The sequence below is a fragment of the Hyperolius riggenbachi genome, chromosome 1, assembly GCF_040937935.1.
Source record: "Hyperolius riggenbachi isolate aHypRig1 chromosome 1, aHypRig1.pri, whole genome shotgun sequence".
Classification (NCBI taxonomy): domain Eukaryota; kingdom Metazoa; phylum Chordata; class Amphibia; order Anura; family Hyperoliidae; genus Hyperolius; species Hyperolius riggenbachi.
Genome location: NC_090646.1, coordinates 218,004,257 through 218,027,742, shown reverse-complemented (window position 1 = coordinate 218,027,742; position 23,486 = coordinate 218,004,257). Strand labels below are relative to the sequence as shown.

General features: G+C 44.9%; 1 protein-coding gene and 1 long non-coding RNA gene across 2 annotated transcripts in view; one reads left to right on the top strand and one right to left on the bottom strand.

Annotated features, from left to right (window-relative positions):
- Positions 1-21,778, top strand: part of SYNPO2 (synaptopodin 2) — a 304,927-nt gene extending 283,149 nt beyond the window's left edge. The window contains exon 5 of the mRNA XM_068280520.1: positions 21,193-21,778. Within this exon, the coding sequence (XP_068136621.1) occupies positions 21,193-21,747 (555 nt within the window). The 3' untranslated portion in view covers positions 21,748-21,778. The remainder of the gene's footprint in view (positions 1-21,192) is intronic.
- Positions 1-23,486, bottom strand: part of LOC137571452 (uncharacterized) — a 71,269-nt gene that overhangs the window by 40,495 nt on the left and 7,288 nt on the right. The gene's annotated exons all lie outside the window — the stretch shown is intronic.

The following is a 23,486-nucleotide window of genomic DNA, read 5'->3' as shown; positions in this document are numbered from 1 at the left end:
TAGGTATTGCTGCTATACTCACCTGTTTTTCTGCAGTTTTGGAGTTGCAAGCTAGTTTGACTGCTACGCAGAATTCGGGGTGCAGTGAGATTAAAGTTGGGGAGTCAGTGTGTGTTCTAGTAGATATTCCTGTACATTCCGCTCATGATGATGAGATCCAGTCTCAGTTTATAGTGGAACCTTCCCTGGGACATTTGCCCTGTCCACAAAATAAAGTTCTAGTTTTGCCCTGTAACATGGATAGTTCAGAATCCTTCTCAGAAAACTTGAAGAATTATGTTCCTGAAGTTTTGTCTGATGTTCTGGAGGTCTCCGAGTTCCTCCCAAAGGGAGCAGAACTTGTAGGAGATGTCTCCTGCCCCCCAAGTCCTTCTGAGGTGTTGCCCACTTCAGTAGGCATTGCTGTTGTGCTGACTACCTTTGCAGCTCTGGTGGAGCTTCACTCATATGTAGTCAATGATGATATTGCAGTCACAGGAATTTCTGAATTTGAGTCCGAGTCTTCTTTTGAAAGTCCAGTGCTTGAGACCATTGCTCGTGATGATTCTCTGCCCGGTCCTGGTTTTGGTTTCCTCGTGTCGGACTCTGAGGTTGGCAGTTTCCCGACATGTCCTGAGGTTTCTCCTGTGCTGGTGTACCCCAGTGTGCTCTGTGACCCAGAAAGCCCAAGTGTGCCTCGGTTACCAGCGTACTCAGATGCTTCCTCGGTGGAGACATGCTCTGATATGGCCTGCCTGCTTGCATGCCCAGAAGTGGTCCCTGAAAGTCTTGATCTTGATGGGGGTCCTCGTAATTCTGAATCCGGAATTGTCATTGGTTCCATGGGGGTTCTTGGTATTTCTCCATGTGAGCCTGGTGATTGTTCTGCCCTCTTGGGATCTCTGTGGAGCTTCAAAAGGTTCTGGGAGATTCCGGGAGAAATTTTGCTTGGTACCCTGGATAAGATCAACGGTGGCTTTTGTGTTGTAAGGGACACTTCGAACCGGTATTGTGGCAGGTTTGGTATTTTCAGACGCTCCTTGGAAGGTGGTGGGTATTGTCTGGAGGGTGTCGATGGCTTCTTCTCTGGTTTGCACAGTCCTGATGGGTGTTATACTGAGACTGGTAGTACTGATGGGCATGTTTCGGTGGCTTCTGTTTCCGATGAGGTCGGTTTCGGGTGGACTGACTCTGGAATTGGACCTTGTCGGGCTGCCCCGACCTTCATGAGTCTTCAGTTTGAGTCTGTTGCTAATAGCAGTTTTGAGGGTCGTCTGGAATTCGACCCTGGAGGGGGGGGGGGGTACTGTGATGATTTGCTCAGCTGCCTGTGCAGGCAGCCAGCCTTTTGACCATTGTGTAGGTTTGCATGCTGCAGGACTCTGGAAAGAACAGCTTCTGTCAGTTTTGCAGCTTGTGCTTGCAGAGGAATTTGCATACGTTGTCATGCAAATTGCCTGGCCACATTCATTGGAGGCGTGTACTATAAGTACTATGTCTTTCCCACAATGCTTCGCTGTTCATAAGGATTTCGTCCTATGTAACACTCCTGGTGGGGTGTCAGCCTTGCTCTCTGTTTGAACATCAGCTTAGAGTAATTCCTAAATCTGCGCTAGGCAGATTTCCCTAGTGCTGTTAGGATTGTATGATCTGTATTGCCTGTTCTGTCTTGTCTTGCCTGTTTGCCATTGTCCTGTCCCTATGGTGGTTGACAGGAAATGGTTCTGATCTCTGTTCTTGGAGTATAGCTGGTGCAGCGGTTGCTACCAGCTATCTCTTCTGTTCTGTCTCCTGGGATCGCACTAGCTACTTTTTGCTAGCGCCGGGGATCCTTCTGTTCTGTCTCCTGGGATCGCGCTAGCTACTTTTCGCTAGCGCTGGGGATCCTTCTGTTCTGTCTTCTGGGATCGCGCTGGCCACTTTTCGCTGGCGCTGGGGATCCTTCTGTTCTGCTACTCTGTACTTGGATCGCGCTAGCCACTTTTCGCTAGTGCTGTGGATCCTATCTCTCGCTTGTCCCTGTTTTCGTGTGTCTGTCTGCTACGCTTGCTGGAGGCTCGGTGAGGTAACCGTTAAGCAAGCGCTCGCGTCCTCTGTTTCATGTTTGTCTGTTAATGGTTAGTTAGGCGTGCTTGTCTCTATTGTGCTTATCACGTGGAGACCGCGCATAACCGCGTGCACTGTTGCGAATGAGTGCGGTGTTCGCGGTTAGCTAGCATTTGTTATTTTCCGTATCTCCTCATTGTATTATTTGCTGTGCCTTTGCTAACCTCGTATTCTGTTCTGATCTGCCTTGTGTCTTGTCTGGCAAAGCACCTCTCGCGATCGCGTTCCTATTTCATATCTGCTGTTGTGTGTGTGTGTGTGTGCGGTTGCGGGGTGGCGACTGGATTGGCACACACACATACAACCTGTCCCTTTGCTCATTCTCATTCGCAATCGCCTCTCTTGCGATTGCGTTCTGCGTTTTGTACAATTCCTGTCTGGCATTTGTGGAGGTACAGAGGATTGGTTCCTCTGCACTCCCCAGCACCATCTGCCGACAGGAATTTTCCCTCTACGGGTGCGTAGCACCTTTTGCTGGGTTCCTGCAAATTATACGCTTGTGGAGGATTTCCGCCGTGTCAGCGCACGCGTTGTGCGCTGATCACGGGGAAAGTTCCACAATCGTTACAGCTCCTTGCTGATTCTTATTGCTAAAAAAAGCACCCCGCAACAGCTCTTGTGAGAGCTAGTCTTGTTCTTGTGATCTATTTTTTTGTGTGTGTGTGTCCCACAGACAATTATGTTGCATAGACAGCCTTGGTAATTCCTACTGTGTGTGCCACTGCCAGGCCCAGCACATCCAGTGACTACCTGTGTGTGTGACAGGTGCACATTGTAATACCCATCACTGCATATACCTACCTGTTGTTCACTTCAGTGCACCCACCTACCTACGTAAGCGCACGCAGTGTCACTGTGCCTGTCTGGTACCTGTCTGTGTGTGACAGGTGCACATTATAATACCCATCACTGCATATACCTACCTGTTGTTCACAGTGCACCCACCTACCTACGTGAGCGCACGCAGTGTCACTGTGCCTGTCCGGTACCTGTCTGTGTGTGACAGGTGCACATTGTAATACCCATCACTGCATATGCCTACCTTTTGTTCAATTCAGTGCACCCACCTACCTACATGAGCGCACACAGTGTCACTGTGCCTGTCCGGTACCTGTCTGTGTGTGCCAGGCCCAGCACATTCAGTGACTATTTGTGTGTGACAGGTGTACATTTGTAATACCCATCACTGCATATACCTACCGGTTGTGTTCAGTGCACCCACTTACCTACGTGAGTGCACGCAGTGTGATATACCACTCCGTGCATACCTGTTAACTGCACCTGTGTGACTGCACATTGTATTAGTCAAGTCAGTGCATACCTTTCACTTCATCCCTCCCCCAATATGAACAAAACAAAAGGCATGTACATGTGCCAATTCCCCTTCGTCAGGGCTGGGACAAGGTCCACCACCAACAGAGGCTGAGCTGCCCAAGTGCGCCCCCCCCCCATGGGCCACAACTATGTCACTGACATGGATTCATGGCCAGCTCCTCCCTGTTATTGTTCCTCTTTACGGGGTGGTGTATATCGTGAGCTCCGCCATAGGACTGAATTTGGCATGCATAAAGTAATCAACAGTAGTAGAGATCAAACAGACAAAAGCTAACACCCCCCTTTGCCTGTAGTGAGTGCTAGATGTGTAATGTAGTCCAGTTATTGGAGCTCTGCACATCAATGTAGATAAATCATTCAGGTATAAGTTTTGTTTGAAAGCGCTGCCATGTCTCCCACTGTGCAGTAGTAGAGATCACTTGGAAGTCTTTCTGTTGCTATGGGTTTTTAGGTAGCCAGGTATAGGTGCCCCCAGTATAGGTAGCCAGGTATAGGTTCCCCCAGTATAGGTAGCCAGTTATAGGTGCCCCCTGTATAGGTAGCCAGGTATAGGTATAGGGGCCAGTATAGGAAGCCAGGAATAGGTTCCTCCAATATAGGAAGCCAGGTATAAGTGCCCCCAGATTTCATTTAGACACTACATATTCTCCTGCATCTTCAAGACATACTAAGTCAACTGGTTTCCCCCTAAACAATCCTATATTGAAAATATTAATCTATAACTATGGTAGGGATTGTACTATGATCTACTCTGGGGACAGTCAGTGTCATGACTATGTACTCTGTAAAGTGCTGCAGAGGATGTCAGTGCTATATAAATACATAATAATAATATGGTAGGACATTAAGCTATGACTATGGCAGGATTAGATTGTGAGCTCCTCTGAGGACAGTCAGTGACATGACTATGTACTCTGTAAAGTGCTGCAGATGATGTCAGTGTTGTATAAATACACAATAATAATATGGTAGGAGATTACATTATGACTATGGCAAAGATTAGATTGTGAGCTCTTCTGAGGACAATCAGTGACATGACTATGTACTCTGCAAAGTGCTGCAGAAGATTTCAGTGCAATATAAATACATAATAATAATATGGTAGGACATTACACTATGACTATGGTAGAATTAGATTGTGACCTCCTCTGAGGACAGTCAGTGACATGACTATGTACTCTGTAATGTGCTGCAGAAGATGTCAGTGTTATATAAATACATAATAATAATATGGTAGGGCATTAGACTAGGACTATGGTAGGATTATATTGTGAGCTACTCTGGGGACAGTCAATGACATGACTATGTACTCTTTAAAGTGCAGCAGAGGATGTCAGTGCTATATAAATACACAATAGTAATATGGTAGGAGATTACATTATGACTATGGCAAAGATTAGATTGTGAGCTCTTCTGAGGACAGTCAGTGACATGACTATGTACTCTGCAAAGTGCTGCAGAAGATGTCAGTGCTATATAAATACATACTAATAATGACATTAGGCTATGACTATGGTAGGATTAGATTGTGAGCTCCTCAGAAGACAGTAAGTGACATGACTTTGTAAAGTGCTGCAGAAGATGGCAGTGCTATATAAATACATAATAATATTATGGTAGGACATTAGACTATGGCTATGGTAGGATTAGATTGTGAGCTCCTCTGAGGACAGTTAGTGACATGACTATGTACTCTGTAAAGTGCTGCAGAAGATGTCAGTGCTATATAATAACATGATGATAGTATGGTAGGACATTAGACTATGGCTATGGTAGGATTAGATTGTGAGCTCCTCTGAAGACAGTCAGTGACATGACTATGTGCTCTGTAATGTGCTGCAGAAGATGTCAGTGCTATATAATAACATAATCATAATATGGTAGGACAGTAGACTAAGGCTATGGTAGGATTAGATTGTGAGTTCCTCTGAGGACAGTCAGTGACATGACTATGTACTCTGTAAAGTGCCGCAGAAGATGTCAGTGCTATATAAATACATAATAATAATATGGTAGGACATTAGACTGTGACTATGGTAGGATTAGATTGTGAGCTCCTCTGAGGACCGTCAGTGACATCACTATGTACTCTGTAAAGTGGTGCGAGTGATGAACGCGACAAAACCACTGGCACTGTTCCTCCAAGTGTATAAATGTGCCCCATGTATGCATTTATACATTATCTGTACATTACCTGTCCTGTGTCGTTAACCACATGGTGCCCATACATCTTCAGCAGAGAGAAATTTGTCTCTTGGTGGAATCTATCCATCATTGCTAGATGTGTGGCTGCCTTTACTCTAGCATGGCAGTATTAGGACCATGTGCAGTGTCATTCCCGTAAGTCCAGGTCCTTATCAGTACTGGGAGTGGAGGGGGGGGGGGGGGTCAGGGAGAAGTACAGAAGGCTTTAGCACAGTTCAGGATGCAGAAGGGGGCCGCACGCACGCACGCACGCACGCACGCACGCACGCACGCACGCACGCACGCACGCACACACACACACACACACACACACACACACACACACACACACACACACACACACACACACACACACACCTCTTGCCATTAGAATTCCATTCTCTATCAGCCAGCCACACATCACTGAGCTGGCTTTTATTAACCCATCCTGGGAGAGCAGCTGGATGATATCATTGACAGAAGTCAGTGAAAAAGAGTTGAAAAAACAAACTTTCAGACCAGCTGAGCACCCTTACTAGGAACTGTCTACCAATCTTATCATACAAAACTATTTATAACTCCTTCTCGGATGCAGTCTTTACAACTACTGTGCAGATAGCTTTTTCTCTCCCTCCCTTAGTTCTGTCTCGCAGGACAGTGGAAAAAAAACTTTTTTCTCTAGACTGTCTGTGGAATGAAATGCCTTTGAAAGCGCCCCATCCTGACCTGATGACCTGCCTCTCAGAGGCCGGAGCCTCTCTGGCCTCTGTGTCGTCCCGCCCTGCCCTTCGTGATCATTACCTTGCCGCGGTGAAGGGGCTTGCATATCACAATGAAGCAATGACCGACGGCTATATGAATTGAGCTACCACAGCCAGGCGACCATATGGGTTTAAAAACCGCCACGGCCTGCACTCTCGCCATGGTGTGCATCAGTCCAGCACGGCCGTCACTACACAAACAGCTGTTTGCGGTGCGTTACACAGTGAGTTTGGTGTGTCAGTGTGAAGCAGTACTCTAATTACACTCCCTGATTGATGTATACAAATGCAAGACGTTTTAAAGCACTTTAGGCCTGCAATTTAGCATTCAATGTGATTTCTGCCCTTAAAATGCTGTTTTGCGTCAAATCCAGATTTTTCCCCGGGACTTTTGGCGTCTATCCCACTCATCCATGCAAAAACTCAGATGTTGGACCCCTTGAAACATCTTTTCCATCACTTTTGTGGCCAGCATAAGTGTTTCTAGTTTTCAAAGTTCGCCTCCCCATTGAAGTCTATTGCGGTTCACGAAAGTTCGCGCGAACTGAACTTTTGGTTCGCGAACCAAAAATCGGAGATTCGGGCCATCTCTACTGAACAGTTAACAAACGGTTGTGGCTCCTCATTGCCAAAAATTGAGACTTTTAAAGAGAAACCGTGACCAAGAATTGAACTTCATCCCAATCAGTAGCTGATACCCCATTTTACATGAGAAATCTATACCTTTTCACAAATGGATCATTAGGGGGCTCTGTATGGCTGATATTGTGGTGAAACCCCTCCCACAGGGGACTGTGAGGACCAATGTCTGACAGTTTCCTGTCTGTGAACCTCATTGCATTGTGGGAAATAGCGGTTTACAGCTGTTTCCAACTGCCAAAAAAAGCAAGCAGCAGGTATTTCCACTTACATCACCTGCCAGCAGTAAAAATGTCACCATGTGATAAATGTCAGAATGTAAATCAAGGAGAGGAAAGATTTTACAATGGGCAAACACTGACTAACTCATTTATACATAATTATTGTAAAAATTAAGCACTTTTTTATTACATAATTTAAGAGTTCCTCTTTTAAATTAGGCTCTATAAGTAGTGAACCTGGAGGATCAGCTTAGCAAATCATTAGCTAGCATCTACTGTATAGTATTGAATGAGGAATGTAACGCAAGCATTTCTCTTATGGACAGTTCTTTTTTTTAGGGGTGGACGACTATATAACACTCGCCCAAAATATATATATTTTTTGTTTTCTGTTATTATATACCTAATGAAGAACATTTCTCAAGTCATGCTGTGGAAAGTCAGACACACACAGGAGTAGAACTACAAATCATGGGCACCCCCAGCAAAACTTTAATCCCCTCCCCCAATGTTCATACCATTTCCCTTGGCTACCCCTGGTGACACTCACAGCCTGTCATCTTGCAAGGGTCATTAAACAAGTGTGGTCATCATAATCGTAAAGTGTAGGCACAAAAATGTCTGATCTGGAGGATGGACCCCTTTATCAGAGGGAGTGAAGTAGTAGTTGGGGCTCCCTCACAGCTCGGGGCCCCCCTGCGATTGCAGAGGCTGCTCCCCTGTAGTTGTGCCCCTGGACACACATCAACAATACTGCTGCTAGTATCTCAACATTTCCATATTGTTGGGCATATTAACCACTTCGCCGCCCGGGTACAGTATATCTACGCTCCTTTGGACTTGAGTTCCCCGCCCGGAGCGTAGATATACGCACCCCCCGCCGCTGCCGCCGCTGTCCGCGCTCCCGCTCACACGTGCGTGCACTCCCGCGATCGAGCACGCCACCGCCCGCTCGCCCGGAGATCAATGAACGGGAAAATCCATTCCCGTTCGTTGATCTCTGCCCCCGCAATGATCGGCATGCTTCTATGAGAAGCAGCGCGATCATTGTGAAAAAACTCAGTTTCCCAGCCTCCCTTCCTGCAAGCGTCCCTCCGACGCTTGTAGGACGCCTGCAAAAAAAAGTAATACTACACCCAAAACATTTTTCACATACAAATACATTATTTTCACTATTAATTTTAACTCATTAACTCCCACACTCCCCAATTGTTACCAATATTTTTTTTTTGTAATATTAAAATACATTTTAAAAAAATTACAATAAAAAAAAAACTTAACTAGTTACCTTAGGGACTGAAATCTTTAAATATTTATATCAAGAGGGTATAACACTGTTACTTTATAAATGATGGGCTTGTAATTAGGGATAGACGCAAAACTGAAAAAAATGCACCTTTATTTGCAAATAAAATATTGGCGCCAAACATTGTGATAGGGACATAATTTAAACGGTGTAATAACTGGGACAAATGGGCATATAAGTTAAATGGATTTTATTTATAGTAGCATGCATTATTTAAAAACTATAATGGCGGAAAACTGAAAAATAATGTTTTTTTTCCAAATGTTTTCCTTTTTTCCCATTAAAACACATTTAGAATAAAATAATTCTTGGCAAAGTGTCCCACCTAAAGAAAGCCTAATCGGTGGTGAAAAAAACAAGATATAGTTCATTTTATTGTGATAAGTAATGATAAAGTTATAGGCGAATGAATGTAAGGAGCGCTGAAAGGAGAAAATTGCTCAGATGCTGAAGGGGTAAAACCCCTCAGTTGTGAAGTGGTTAAAGAGAATCTGTACTGTCCGATTTGTACAATAAAAACAGACCATTCGAGTCACTGTGATCTCCTGCATCCCTCTTTGCCGTTTCCGCCGCTACCCATCGCAATCCTGGCTTTTAATCGTCAGTTTTAGAAAATGTTTACAAACAAAAAACATGGCCACTAACCAGAAAGTGATGTCTGTGTGTATATATCAGAATCAGAATCAGAATTAGAATCTTTATTCTCGCCAAGCACGACTGGGTCGTGCCCGGAATTGGGCTTGGCACGTACAGGGTACTGATACAGATACAAATACAGATACAGGATGGAACATGCAGTCAGAAGGAACAAGAAAACAATAATAAAAAAAAAAACAGATGCAGGGAGACACAATGAAGCATTAGTAACAAATCAACAACAAAAAAAAGGCAAGAGGCAAAGAGTTCGCTAAAGCTTGAGCGGCATCCATTTGCAGTGTGCCTCAGTTCAGCATGATATAGTGTGGCTTGAATTTGTAAAGTGGGGATGGGCAATTATATATATATATATACATATATACATACACACACACGCACTAATATGTGCGTATGTATATGCGTGTGTGTGTATATCTATCTATCTATCTATCTATATATATTTATTAAGAGGAGTAAACAAAGCACACAGAGCCTGCAGGGGGCATGCATAACTTGTTGTAATGCTGGGGGGTCATACTTTCTGACCACCAAGCGCAACAAGGCCAAGAGCTGGATAATGGAAGAGGTCCCCAGAGCAACTGCAGCTCTGGGCTTCCGATATCGCTACAAATAAAACACAATGGCAGCACAGTGCGATGTTGCGCTGCCTTAGTTTGCACTGTGCTACCTTAGCGATAGCAAGCATTCAGACAGGTACAAGTCAGGACTATAGATTGGAGCGTAACTAGTAGCAACCACAGCTCACAGTCACGTCCACAGAAGCAGAGCAAGCTGGCTAACAACAGTCACCAGCAAGCATCCACCCAGGCAAGACTACAGGATAGAACGTAACTAATAGCAACTGCAGCCTATAGTTACGTTCCCAGAAACTAGAGTAGCAGGAATACTACCAGTCACCAACGTGGTGATGGCAGAATCCAAGCTATCTGGATAATGGACTTCACTGACCCACCACGGATGCAGAGAACGTCCATCAAGCATGGAACTAGGCAATACACAATGATAAGAAAAATAACAAACGGCTCAACTAACGAATAAATATATATTAGCAAGTCTGCATATATATTTATCAAGAACTAGCTAAAGCACAAGTAACAAGGTCGCATAGAACTACAATAACAGAACTATACAGAGTAACAAGGTGCCCAGCAGATCAGCGTACTGACCAATATGGCGGGCGGGGTATGAAATGGGAGGCAGACTTTTATGCTGGCATCAGCCAATGGATGCAGGTATGCAAATCTCCACACAGCTAAATGGTAATCACTCAATCCTGAGCTGGCTTGATTACCATTTTCTAGCTGGCTGTGAATGCAAAGGACTCCCATAAGAAACACATGCAGTATTATGTAACAACATGCATGCAAGAAATCCAGGCCTATCTGGCCGCAGCTCCGCTGCAACAAGCAATTGGTGGACTGATGACAGCATCCTGAGCTGCCCACTACTGCAGAGCGATTGCAAATGACAATGAGACCCATTGCAAATGTACAACCGAATGCAAGCAGATAAGCCAGAACTGTCAGTTTGCAGCTCCACTGCAACGGACAGAACACGCTACAGGAGGGATCCTTACACTTGTATTCATTACAACAGAGGCAGCCCATTCCTGCCTGGGTTGACAAAGCTTGACAAAGAAAAGAAGATTAGGTATATTACAGAGACAAAGCAACTAGAAAAGGCTGCAGTAAGCCAGACCACATTAGGACAGGTATAGGAACTTGTAGGATAGAAGAAATAAGGCTGAGAATTTTGTTACAGAGTCTCTTTAAGAGCTTAAATCAATAATATGAAAAAAGTCAGTGCTTTAAACCTGTCAGACACCGTGATGTGGGATAAAGCCCATGCTAAACACGTTTGTGATTGAACACAGCCTATAAACTCTTCTTTCGCATTTACCCTTCTGTGTGACCTCTACTGTAGCTGCCACTGCTAATTCTAAACACAATTCCCTTCCGCCCTGTCTCTGTGCTGCCAGTGGCAGTCGCTGCTCTGCTTGTCTCCTTTTCCCTCCACTCCTTCTGAGCTCATAATGAGCATCCTAACTAGGTCCTTTACACGCTAATGTTAGTCAACCGGTTCTTCATGTTACTAGCTAATTTCCTAATTAGGTCAATGACATTACATTAAATCTACATGCACGCTCTCGCTTTTCAATCACTGTGCCATAGAATTCTCACTGCCTACATTATTTTACAATTGTACTAGAAATGTATGAGGAATAGGTAGTGCAGATTTCCTGGCTAGTATTTGGCTCTAGGGAAATCATTGGCCATTTATGTTTCTGACGTTGCTTGATGGAATGTATTATTAAAGTGAGAGTCTAGATGAAAGGTTTTTTTTTTATCTTCACTTTTTTTTTAGTGTTTAGAAAATGTAAGGAAGAGAGTAGAAGCTGAGATGAGCGCGGGGAGACAATATCCACCCTGTTCTTTTTAGATCATTCCATCTCATACCCAGAGATGCAAACTGACCCAAAATGAATGGGATGCATGGGAATGGTTTTGTCTAAGTATACCTCTTAGTTATAACCTCTATGTATAACTTTAACCTCCTTGGCGGACCCCTGGAGGGTGCCGCTCAGGCCCTGCTGGGCCAATTTTAACAATTTTTTTTTAAACACGCAGCTAGCACTTTGCTAGCTGTGTGTGGGGGACCACCGCCGCTGCTCGCCACCTATGCGCCGCTACCCGTCGCGTAAAGCCCCCTCCGAGACCCCTGCGCAGCCTAGCCAATCAGTGCCAGGCAGCGCTGCGGGGTGGATCGGGACTTCCGATGATGTCACGACGTTGATGACGTCATCACAATCGTCGCCATGACGACGGGGGAAGCACTCCAAGAAATCCCATTCAGAACGGGATTTCCGAATGGGCTAATGCGCCGGAAGTCCCAAATATAGATATACTTTTTATTATAATCCCAAAGACATCGTACAGTGGCTTACATGTTTTGTAATAGTGAAGAGATCTTCAGTGCTGTAACCCGATTCAGCAATACCAGGAAATTTAAACCAGCCAACATCTAGATCCATCAGGTGTAACTTCAAGCCAAAGAAAGGAAAGACTCAGACTATGCCTGGATTTGAACCTGTATAGGCCAATTTTTTATAGCTTGTGTCACAGGACAAAAGCAAGTAGCACTTGAGGAAGGCTGCACAGTCTGAAACATTGTGATTTTGTACTTTAGTATTAGCTATAATTGCCCTATACAGGTCCAAATCCAGGTGGATACCAAGCAGTGTTGCCAACCGCCCGTAAATTTACGGGCAGCCCGTAAATTTGTATACAAATTAAGCTGCCCGTGAATTCCGTAAGGAATTCAGCAGCGTCCGTAAAAGGGCGGCCAATCGGCCGCCCGCTCTGTTGCAGGACAGCAGCGCAGTGGAGGAAGAGCTGTGGGCAGCGATGGAGAAGGGGGGCAATCTCCCCCCCCTTCTCTCACCTTACTGCTCTCCCTCCCTCGCTGACTGTCCCCCTCCGACGAGTGACTGGCAGTGGCGCTTGGCAGCGGGCGGGACTTACCTTCCGTCTCGCTCCTGCGCCAGAAGTTCTGCTGCTCTGGTCTGGACCAGACCAGAGTAGCGGCAGATCATCCCGCGCTGGCGACGAGAGAAGACGCAGGTAAGTTCCGCTCGCTGCCGGCTGCCACTGCCACTGGCTACATCTACTGGGGACATATACATCTGGCTACACCTACTGGGCACATATAACCCTGGCTACATCTACTGGGGACATATACATCTGGCTACATCTACTGGGCACATATATACCTCTGGCTACATCTACTGGGCACATATATACCTCTGGCTACATCTACTGGGCACATATATACCTCTGGCTACATCTACTGGGCACATATACATCTGGCTACATCTACTGGGCACATATACATCTGGCTACATCTACTGGGGACATATACATCTGGCTACATCTACTGGGCACATATACATCTGGCTACATCTACTGGGCACATATACATCTGGCTACATCTACTGGGCACATATACATCTGGCTACATCTACTGGGGACATATACATCTGGCTACATCTACTGGGCACATATATACCTCTGGCTACATCTACTGGGCACATATACATCTGGCTACATCTACTGGGGACATATACATCTGGCTACATCTACTGGGCACATATATACCTCTGGCTACATCTACTGGGCACATATACATCTGGCTACATCTACTGGGCACATATAACCCTGGCTACATCTACTGGGCACATATAACCCTGGCTACATCTACTGGGCACATATATACCTCTGGCTACATCTACTGGGCACATATACATCTGGCTACATCTACTGGGCACATATACATATGGCTACATCTACTGGGGACATATACATCTGGCTACATCTACTGGGCACATATACATCTGGCTACATCTACTGGGCACATATACATCTGGCTACATCTACTGGGCACATATACATCTGGCTACATCTACTGGGGACATATACATCTGGCTACATCTACTGGGCACATATATACCTCTGGCTACATCTACTGGGCACATATACATCTGGCTACATCTACTGGGCACATATACATCTGGCTACATCTACTGGGCACATATAACCCTGGCTACATCTACTGGGCACATATAACCCTGGCTACATCTACTGGGCACATATAACCCTGGCTACATCTACTGGGCACATATAACCCTGGCTACATCTACTGGGCACATATAACCCTGGCTACATCTACTAGGGACATATAACCCTGGCTACCCATGGGCACATATACCTCTGGCTACATCTACTGGGCACATATAACCCTGGCTACATCTGCTGGGCACATATAATCCTGGCTACATCTACTGGGCACATATACCTCTGGCTACATCTACTGGGCACATATACCTCTGGCTACATCTACTGGGCATATAAACCTCTGGCTACATCTACTGGGCACATATACATCTGGCTACATCTACTGGGCACATATAACCCTGGCTACATCTACTGGGCACATATAACCCTGGCTACATCTACTGGGGACATATACATCTGGCTACATCTACTGGGGACATATACATCTGGCTACATCTACTGGGCACATATACATCTGGCTACATCTACTGGGCACATATAACCCTGGCTACATCTACTGGGCACATATAATCCTGGCTACATCTACTGGGCACATATACCTCTGGCTACATCTACTGGGCCCATATAACCCTGGATACACCTACTGGGCACATATACCCCCTGGCTACATCTACTGGGCACATATAACCCTGCCTACATATACTGGGGACATATACCTCTGGCTACATATACTGGGCACATATATCTGCTGGCTACATATACTGAGGACACTGGCTGTTTGCCATTATGTGCATTTACTGGTGAAAAGCTGTCTCTTATGTGCATTTACTGGTGAAAAGCTGTCTCTTATGTGCATTTACTGGTGAAAAGCTGTCTCTTATTATGTGCATTTACTGGTGAAATGCTGTCTCTTATTATGTGCATTTACTGGTGCAAAGCTGTCTCTTTTTATGTGCATTTACTGGTGCAAAGCTGTCTCTTATTATGTGCATTTACTGGTGAAAAGCTGTCTCTTATGTTCATTTACTGGGGAAAAGCTAGCTCTCATTACGTGCATTTACTGGTGAAAAGCTGTCTATCATTACGTGCATTTACTGGTGAAAAGCTGTCTCTCATTACGTGCATTTACTGGTGAAAAGCTGTCTCTCATTACGTGCATTCACTGGTGAAAAGCTGTCTGTCATTACGTGCATTTACTGGTGAAAGGCGGTCTCTTATGTGCATTTACTGGTGAAAAGCTGTCTGTCATTACGTGCATTTACTGGTGAAAGGCAGTCTCTTATGTGCATTTACTGGTGAAAAGCTGTCTGTCATTACGTGCATTTACTGGTGAAAGGCTGTCTCTTATGTGCATTTACTGGTGAAACGCCGTCTCTCATTATGTGCATTTACTTGCCATGCCCACTTTAGTCGCCGCAAATTTCCTCGAACATGTTGCCCCCTACCCATTTGACTGCCCCCTCATATGTGCCAGTCTAGAACCGGCCCTGTACCCCTGCCTACATATACTGGGCACATATACCCCTGGCTACCTGTTCTGGGGACATCTTTCCCCCTGGCTACCTGTTCTGGGGACATCTATACCCCTGGCCACCTATTCTGGGGACACCTATAGACCTGGGGCTACCTAGTTTTGGGGAACCACTGCTGTCAGATTAAATGTATTTTGGAAGAACCTCTGCCAGATTACGTGGATTTTTGGTGAAATGCATGTATTTTGGGGGAAGGGGGGGAAACACTATGGCAGAGCTCAAACTTCCCTGGCAGACCTTTCACAGCAATATTAAAATAATGTATATTTGGCCCCACCCATGACCACGCCCACATTCTGTTGCGTGGCCACGCCCATTTTACGCGCGGCGCAGGGTGTTTTGTCAGTAAAAAAAATCTTTTGTCAGTAAATTTTTAGGTATTTGTCAGTAAAAAATAACGTGAAAGGTTGGCAACACTGATACCAAGCAGTAGCGTCCCTACCATAGGGCGGCAGGGGGCGCCCCGCACCGGGTGTCGGGCGCCCCAGGGGGTGTCATCAAGGCCTCCCACAGAGGCCTGTGCAGGACAGGAGGGGGAAGCAGCACGGAAAGGAGGGGTGGCGGGGAAAGCGGCCCCCCACCTCCCTCACCTGGGTCCCCTCCTTCTGGCGCTTCCCCCTCCTAATTAGCAGCAGCGGGCATCAGCGGGCAAGAGGACTTACTCACCTCCTTCCTGCGTTCCAGGCGATGGCAAATAGCGTCATCGTCACGTGACGCTGGTCTCCGCCTTCTCCACCGCTCACTGTGCTTCCTGATTGGCGGAAGCACAGCGAGCAACAGAGAAGTCGGAGACCAGCGTCGCGTGAGGATGACGCTATGCGCCGCCGGTATCGCCAGGAGCAGGTGAGTGAGTCTTCTTCGCCGCTCCTGCCCGCTGCTGCTAATTAGGAGGGGGAAGCGCCAGAAGGAGGGGGACCCAGGTGAGGGAGGTGGGGGGTCCGGCCCCCCTCCCGGCCACCCCTCCTTCCAGGCTTTCCTCACACTGGGGGCAACTAAACTAGCTATTCTGGGGGCAATTATACTAGCTATTCTGGGGGCAATTATACTAGCTATTCTGGGGGCAACTGTACTGGCTATACTGGGGGCAACTAAACTAGCTATACTGGGGGCAACTAAACTAGCTATACTGGGGGCAGCTATACTTGGGGCAGCTATACTAGCTATACTGGGGGCAACTAAACTAGCTATACTGGGGGCAGCTATACTGGGGGCAACTAAACTAGCTATACTGGGAGCAGCTATACTGGGGGCCAGCTATACTGGGGGCAACTAAACTAGCTATACTGGGGGCAGCTATACTAGCTATACTGGGGGCAGCTATACTAGCTATACTGGGGACAGCTATACTGGGGGCAGCTATACTAGCTATACTGGGGGCAGCTATACTAGCTATACTGGGGGCAGCTATACTAGCTATACTGGGGGCAGCTATACTAGCTATACTGGGGGCAGCTATACTGGGGGGCAGCTATACTAGCTATACTGGGGGCAGCTATACTGGGGGCAGCTATACTAGCTATACTGGGGGCAGCTATACTGGGGGCAGCTATACTGGGGGCAACTATACTAGCTATACTGGGGGCAACTATACTAGCTATACTGGGGGCAACTATACTAGCTATACTGGGGGCAGCTATACTAGCTATACTGGGGGCAGCTATACTAGCTATACTGGGGGCAGCTATACAGGGGGCAAATATACTAGCTATACAGGGGGCAAATATACTAGCTATACAGGGGGCAACTATACTAGCTATACTGGGGGCAACTATTGACGATTGAAGTGTTTTGTGGACAGGTCTGCCACATGATTGCATGTATTTTCTGGTCAAATCTGCTACATGATTGCATGTATTTTCTGGGCAAATCTGCCGACATGATTGCATGTATTTTCTGGGCAAATCTGCCGACATGATTGCATGTATTTTCTGGGCAAATCTGCCGACATAATTGCATGTATTTTCTGGGCAAATCTGCCGACATGATTGAACGTATTCTCTGGGCAAATCTGCAGACATGATTGCATGTATTTTCTGGGCAAATCTGCCGACATGATTGCATGTAATTTCTGGGCAAATCTGCCGACATGATTGCATGTATTTTCTGGGCAAATCTGCCGACATGATTGCATGTATTTTCTGGGCAAATCTGCCGACATGATTGAACGTATTCTCTGGGCAAATCTGCAGACATGATTGCATGTATTTTCTGGGCAAATCTGCCGACATGATTGAACGTATTCTCTGGGCAAATCTGCAGACATGATTGCATGTATTTTCTGGGCAAATCTGCAGACATGATTGAACGTATTCTCTGGGCAAATCTGCAGACATGATTGAACGTATTCTCTGGGCAAATCTGCAGACATGATTGCATGTATTTTCTGGGCAAATCTGCAGACATGATTGAACGTATTCTCTGGGCAAATCTGCAGACATGATTGCATGTATTTTCTGGGCAAATCTGCCGACATGATTGAACGTATTCTCTGGGCAAATCTGCACACATTACGTGTATTTTCTTGAGAAAACCTGCACAATTGTGTGAATTTTCTGGGGAAAGGGTCACCAAAACTTGGGCCCACTGTCTTTGCATTGCACTTTTAAAGGGAACCCGAGGTGAGAATAATATTGAGGCTGCCATATTTATCTCCTTTTAAGCAATACCAGTTGCCTGACTGCCGTGCTGGTCCTCTGCCTCTAATTCTTTCAACCACAGACCCTGAACAAGCATGCTTGTTTCTGGTGTGATTCAGTTCACTACTGCAGCCAAATAGATTAGCAGGGCAACTAGTATTGTTTAAAAGGAAATAAATATGGCAGCCTCCATATCACTCTCACCCGGATTCACGTCAAATTACAGTTAGCTCCGCCCTCATCCGGTCATGGCCGCATGTTGTAGCGCCACCCATTTTTTGCCCCTTTACTTTTTTTTGGGGGGGGGGGGTCTTATAATACCCAGCACCGGGTGTCAAATGCCCTAGGTACGCCACTGATACCAAGTCTTTGCTTTCTTTGGCTTTCATGTTTTGGAAAATCATAATCATAACATCAGCGCTGTGTAATATATTGGCGCTTTATAAATACAATAATAATACGGAAATAAATAACCAAGGCTGTTTTTACTGTTGGCTATGTCCTATGCTGCATGATAGAGAGGGGGACAAGAATGGGGCAATGAGCACACTCAAAGAGAGTGCAAAATACGGTAATAGGGCCAGTTGGCTGTAGTATGATCTCACCTCACTGATGGGCTGGAAGACCTGTACGGGTATACCATCTAGCAGGCTTGCGACCCTCTCAAAAGCCAGGACTCGACTGTGGCAAGTGGAGACATTCTGTGTCCTCCTCCTTCTCCCCACGCTCTGCTGGCAAAATGTGGTGCTGCCTCTAAAGGTCATGAGTTAGCAGATTCTTCACTGATGCTCAGTGACCGAGGCGGTGCTGGGCTCAATTTCAGAGGGAAAGGATTGTTGCGATATACCTCTGTTAAATCACGAGCATTGCCGTCACTTGCCGGACGCTCATGTGCAGAAGGTGCAGATGGGATCCCCTAAAGGTGTTGGTGGGGAGAATGTGAATCAAACACAGAGGCTCCGTATATTAGTGCAAACTACTATAGAATGACTCTGATTGCTCTTCCTGGACACAGGAGTACCCCCATACCTAGCCTCTGCTGCATGGCAAGCATTTAACAAGGGATGAAGTAAGTCAATTCCAAACTTTTACCACTATCAATGCAACAAGTATTGGGGATCAGTCTCTGTTGGGGATACTTGCTGCTTGGGCTTCTTTGAACACTTTACATTCATATGGCATGATTACCTTTAACTCTCTGTGGGGATACAGACAACAATAAAAGTTTTTCCCACAAGTTGTATTTATATGTGCAATTATGGTGGCATAGTGGTATAGTGAATAGCGCTCTCATTTTGCCGCACTAGAGCCTCAGATTTGGATTTTTAGCACTTAAACTTAATTTTTCTAAAGTCCATTCTAAATTTTCTGGACCATCTGTGTTCTATTTTATAATGCTCTATAAATAAACCACAGTTAAAGCGGTGGGATCACTAATGTGCAGGATGCAGGATGCTGCACTTGCTGAATTATCTTCATGCACACACCTGCACTTGCGAAACATGCTGTAAATTTTATGTGCTAAAATAACAGACCTTTTTTTCAATAAATTCTTGAAGAGAGGTAAGATTACATCTCTGTTTATAAGATCAATAGCTAATCAGCCTATCTTTTATGCATTGGGCACCTCCACCCGTTTTAAGTGAATTTAGGATAACATAAAAGAAAGTAATAAAGAATGTATTGAACTCTACATTGCCTACATGGTGATGTCACAAAGTGTTAGGCCCGCCCCCTCACTGCTGCAGTGCTTCACCTTCTATTTCTCACTTAAGATGCTTTTATTAGGTTCCTGCAGATGCCTTTTCATTTTGATTAAGGGAAAGGGTGCTGCTGGATTATTGAAGGAATTCTCCAGGCGTGGGTGTGAAATCACCTACCAAGGCATTCCAACTTCAGAAGCCATTGAAGGATATTTGGAAAGATACATTTTTAACACACTCCTGCACAAAGTCCTCCTATGACAGCAGTGGATGGGGTTCTCCTTTAACAGATGGTGATGTTCTCATCCAGCATTCATGTGTACCAGCAACATCCTGTAGGCACGTAGTCATGTGACCACAGGCCAGAACACATAGGGCTTTTTAGCTTAACCTATTTTGGTTCCTGGACGTAGAAACTACGTCCAGGAACCATGCGCGGTACCGCGCGCTCCCGCGGCCTATCGTGCACGCGCACTCCCGGCCGTGGATTCGGTAGCCAGGGAATCAATGTATCGGGCTATGGTGCCCGATCACTGATTCCTCTCCCCCGCTGAAAAAGCGACAGCTTCTCTCGGAAGCTGCGCCTTTTCTGGCCGTTCCCTCCCCGATACGTCACTCTAAGCGTGTGTTACGCTTAGAGTGACGTCATGTAAACAAACTCATGGCCGCCATCTTGTGGCCAAAAAGTAATACTACAACTGAAAATAAAAATAAATTAAAATGATCACACATTTACATTATAAATCTATTGTTTACCTCCCACCCTCCCAAAACTACCCAAATAAAATGTTTACTATAAAAAAAAAACCGTTACAATAAAAAAAAAATGTAAATATTTACCTAAGGGTCTAAACTTTTTAAATATCAATGTAAAGATGAAATATTTCTATATTTTTTTTATTTTAAACTTGTTAATAGTAATAGATGCAAAATGGAAAAAATGCACCTTTATTTCCAAATAAAATATTGTCGCCATACATTGTGATAGGGATATAATTTTAACGGTGTAATAACCGGGACATATGGGCAAATACAATACGTGAGTTTTAATTATGGAGGCATGTATTATTTTAAAATTATAATGGCTGAAAACTGAGAAATAATGAATTTTTCCATTTTTTTCTTATTCTTCCTGTTAAAATGTGTTTACAGTAAAGTGGCTCTTAGCAAAATGTACCCCCCCAAAAAAGCCTAATTGGTGGCGGAAAAAACAAGATATAGATCAGTTCATTGTGATAAGTAGTGATAAAGTTATAGGCTAATGAATGGGAGGTGAACATTTCTCACGTGAAAACCACGGAACCTGAATGGGTTAAAAAAGAAACATTGCTTTGCAGTGCAATGTGTTTTCTTCTAAAGAGGGAGCAAGACAATTTTTGTTCACATAATAAGTAATAACTATGTTAACACTCTTCTTTGCAGCTCAATAGTATATAAAGTGTATGTATAAGTCACATGTAATTAATGTTTATGTAAGAAGACAAATATTAATTTGTGTGTATATGGATACCTGAGCAACTATATGTTATGTACAATTAATGTTTTTTTACTTATTTACCTAGGATGATGGAAGATCAATGTCCTTCCCTGCCAGAAGTCTTTCAGCAGCAAGTTCACAACCATTTGCTTCTCCGATATCGCCCACACCTTTTGAGCCTGCACCTGGCTATGCAGGAAAATCGGCAACAACACCAGAAACTCCGGGCAAGAAGCTAACTCCATGGGAAGCAGCAGCCAAATCCCCGCTGGGCTTTGTGGATGATGCCTTCATGCCACAAAACGTGCATAGCTCAGTATCTGCCAACATAATGTCTGCTGCGCGTAGAAAGACTTTACCAGAACCACCAACAGCCTGGAAGTCCACCTCCAATGCACAAGCAAACAGAAGTCTTTACACCCAGAGAGGCCAATCAGATTACATGCGCTTTTCTACGGTCCCAAAAAATGTTGTGTCAGCCCCATCTTTGCAATGTGGTTTCCAGCTCAGGCATCCTTATTCGAGTTCCCAATCCATAGGCAATGTTTACTCTGTACCTTTAGATACCAGATCAGAATATGGCATGTCAAGTGGGCATAATCCAAACTTCAACCCTTATCCTAGAGCTTGGAGAAGATAAGTATTAAATGTAAATGCCGAGTTATGATAAAGGCCCCGTAGTTGTGATTCAGGTCCTGGGTGGTGGCTTTTGTGGAGATATTGTGAATAGAAGAATAGCAGGGCACACGTAGTCTACTTGAGTTTAAAGAAAGTCTTTGATGTACAATATTAAGACCATTTAGCACATTTTATGAATAGTGTTATTCATTTCTGTGTAAAATGCATATACACTTTTTTTTCTACATACAGCGATGGTGGGTTGGAATTCATGACCCCATGATTCATGAAACAAAGCCCTTTATACGCCATAGATACTTGCTATAGAGAACATTTGATGGCTTGAATAAATAGGTTTATACGGCCTTACTGAATTTCACACACTTAAAAATACCACCAAATGCATATTACATTGCAAGGTTATCATGTCTTGGCTTGCAGAACAAGTGCTTTTTTGAGTGTTTCGCAGCTGTTAGTAGAGAATGCAACACAATACTTTTGATGATCCAGAAATGTATCCCTGCATTATGGATTAGAGTGTGTTCTTTAACTGCTACCTGATCAGCTGTGCCAGATGCAGATATTCACAGCTGCTGAGATCAGGAAGGCTTACCCTCATCATTAGTTTGTATATTTTCAGGGTTTCTGGAGTAAAAGATATAGTTTATTTCACCTGAATCAGTGGCCAGGGAGTTGTATGCAGGGGCGTATTTTGCATAATGCCACACCTTCATACAGACAAGGGGCTTGATTCGCTAACCGGCGCTAAGCCGGTTAGTGTGCCTTATCTGAGGTTAGTGTGCCTTATCTGAGGTTAGTGTGCCTTATCTGAGTTAGTGTGCCTTATCTGAGGTTAGTGTGCCTTATCTGAGTTAGTGTGCCTTATCTGAGGTTAGTGTGCCTTATCTGAGGTTAGTGTGCCTTATCTGAGTTAGTATGCCTTATCTGAGTTAATGTGCCTTATCTGAGGTTAGTGTGCCTTATCTGAACTTAGTGCCCCTTAAAGAGGAACTCCAGTGATAATAATGTAATAAAAAAGTGCTTTGTTTATACAAAAATTATGTATAAATGATTTAGCCATTGTAAAATCTTTTAAATCCCTGATTTATATTCTGACATTTATTACATGGTGACATTTTTACTGTTGGCAGGTGATGTAGCTGCTGTATGCTGTTTTGGCAGTTGGAAACAGCTGTAAACAGCTATTTACCACAAGGCAACAAGGTTCACAGATGGGAAACTGACAGAAGTACCTCAGTACTCAGAGCTTCTTGTGGGAGGGGTTTCACCACAATATCAGTCATACAGCTCCCCCTGATGGTCTGTTTGTGAAAATGAATAGATTTCTCATGTAAAAGGGTGTATCAGCTACTGATTGGGATTAAGTTCAATTCTTGGTCGGAGTTTCTCTTTAAGTAGCTTTGTGCACACTAAAAGATGCACAAAGCTACATCACGCACTGCACGATAACATCGCACCCGCTATACTGTACATGATGCGACCTTCTAAACGGCGCATCGGTGACCGTTATTGTCGCATCCTATGCGACCTTATGGTTGCATCATACACAGTATAGCAGGTGCGACGTTATCGTCGCACCGTGCGCGAAGATCGATGCATTACGCTGTGCGCAGTGCAGTGCGTGATGTAGCTTTGTGCATCTTTTAGTGTGCACAAAGCCACTTAAGGGGCACTAAGTTCAGATAAGGCACACTAACCTCAGCTAAGGCACACTAAACTCAGATAAGGCACACTAACCTC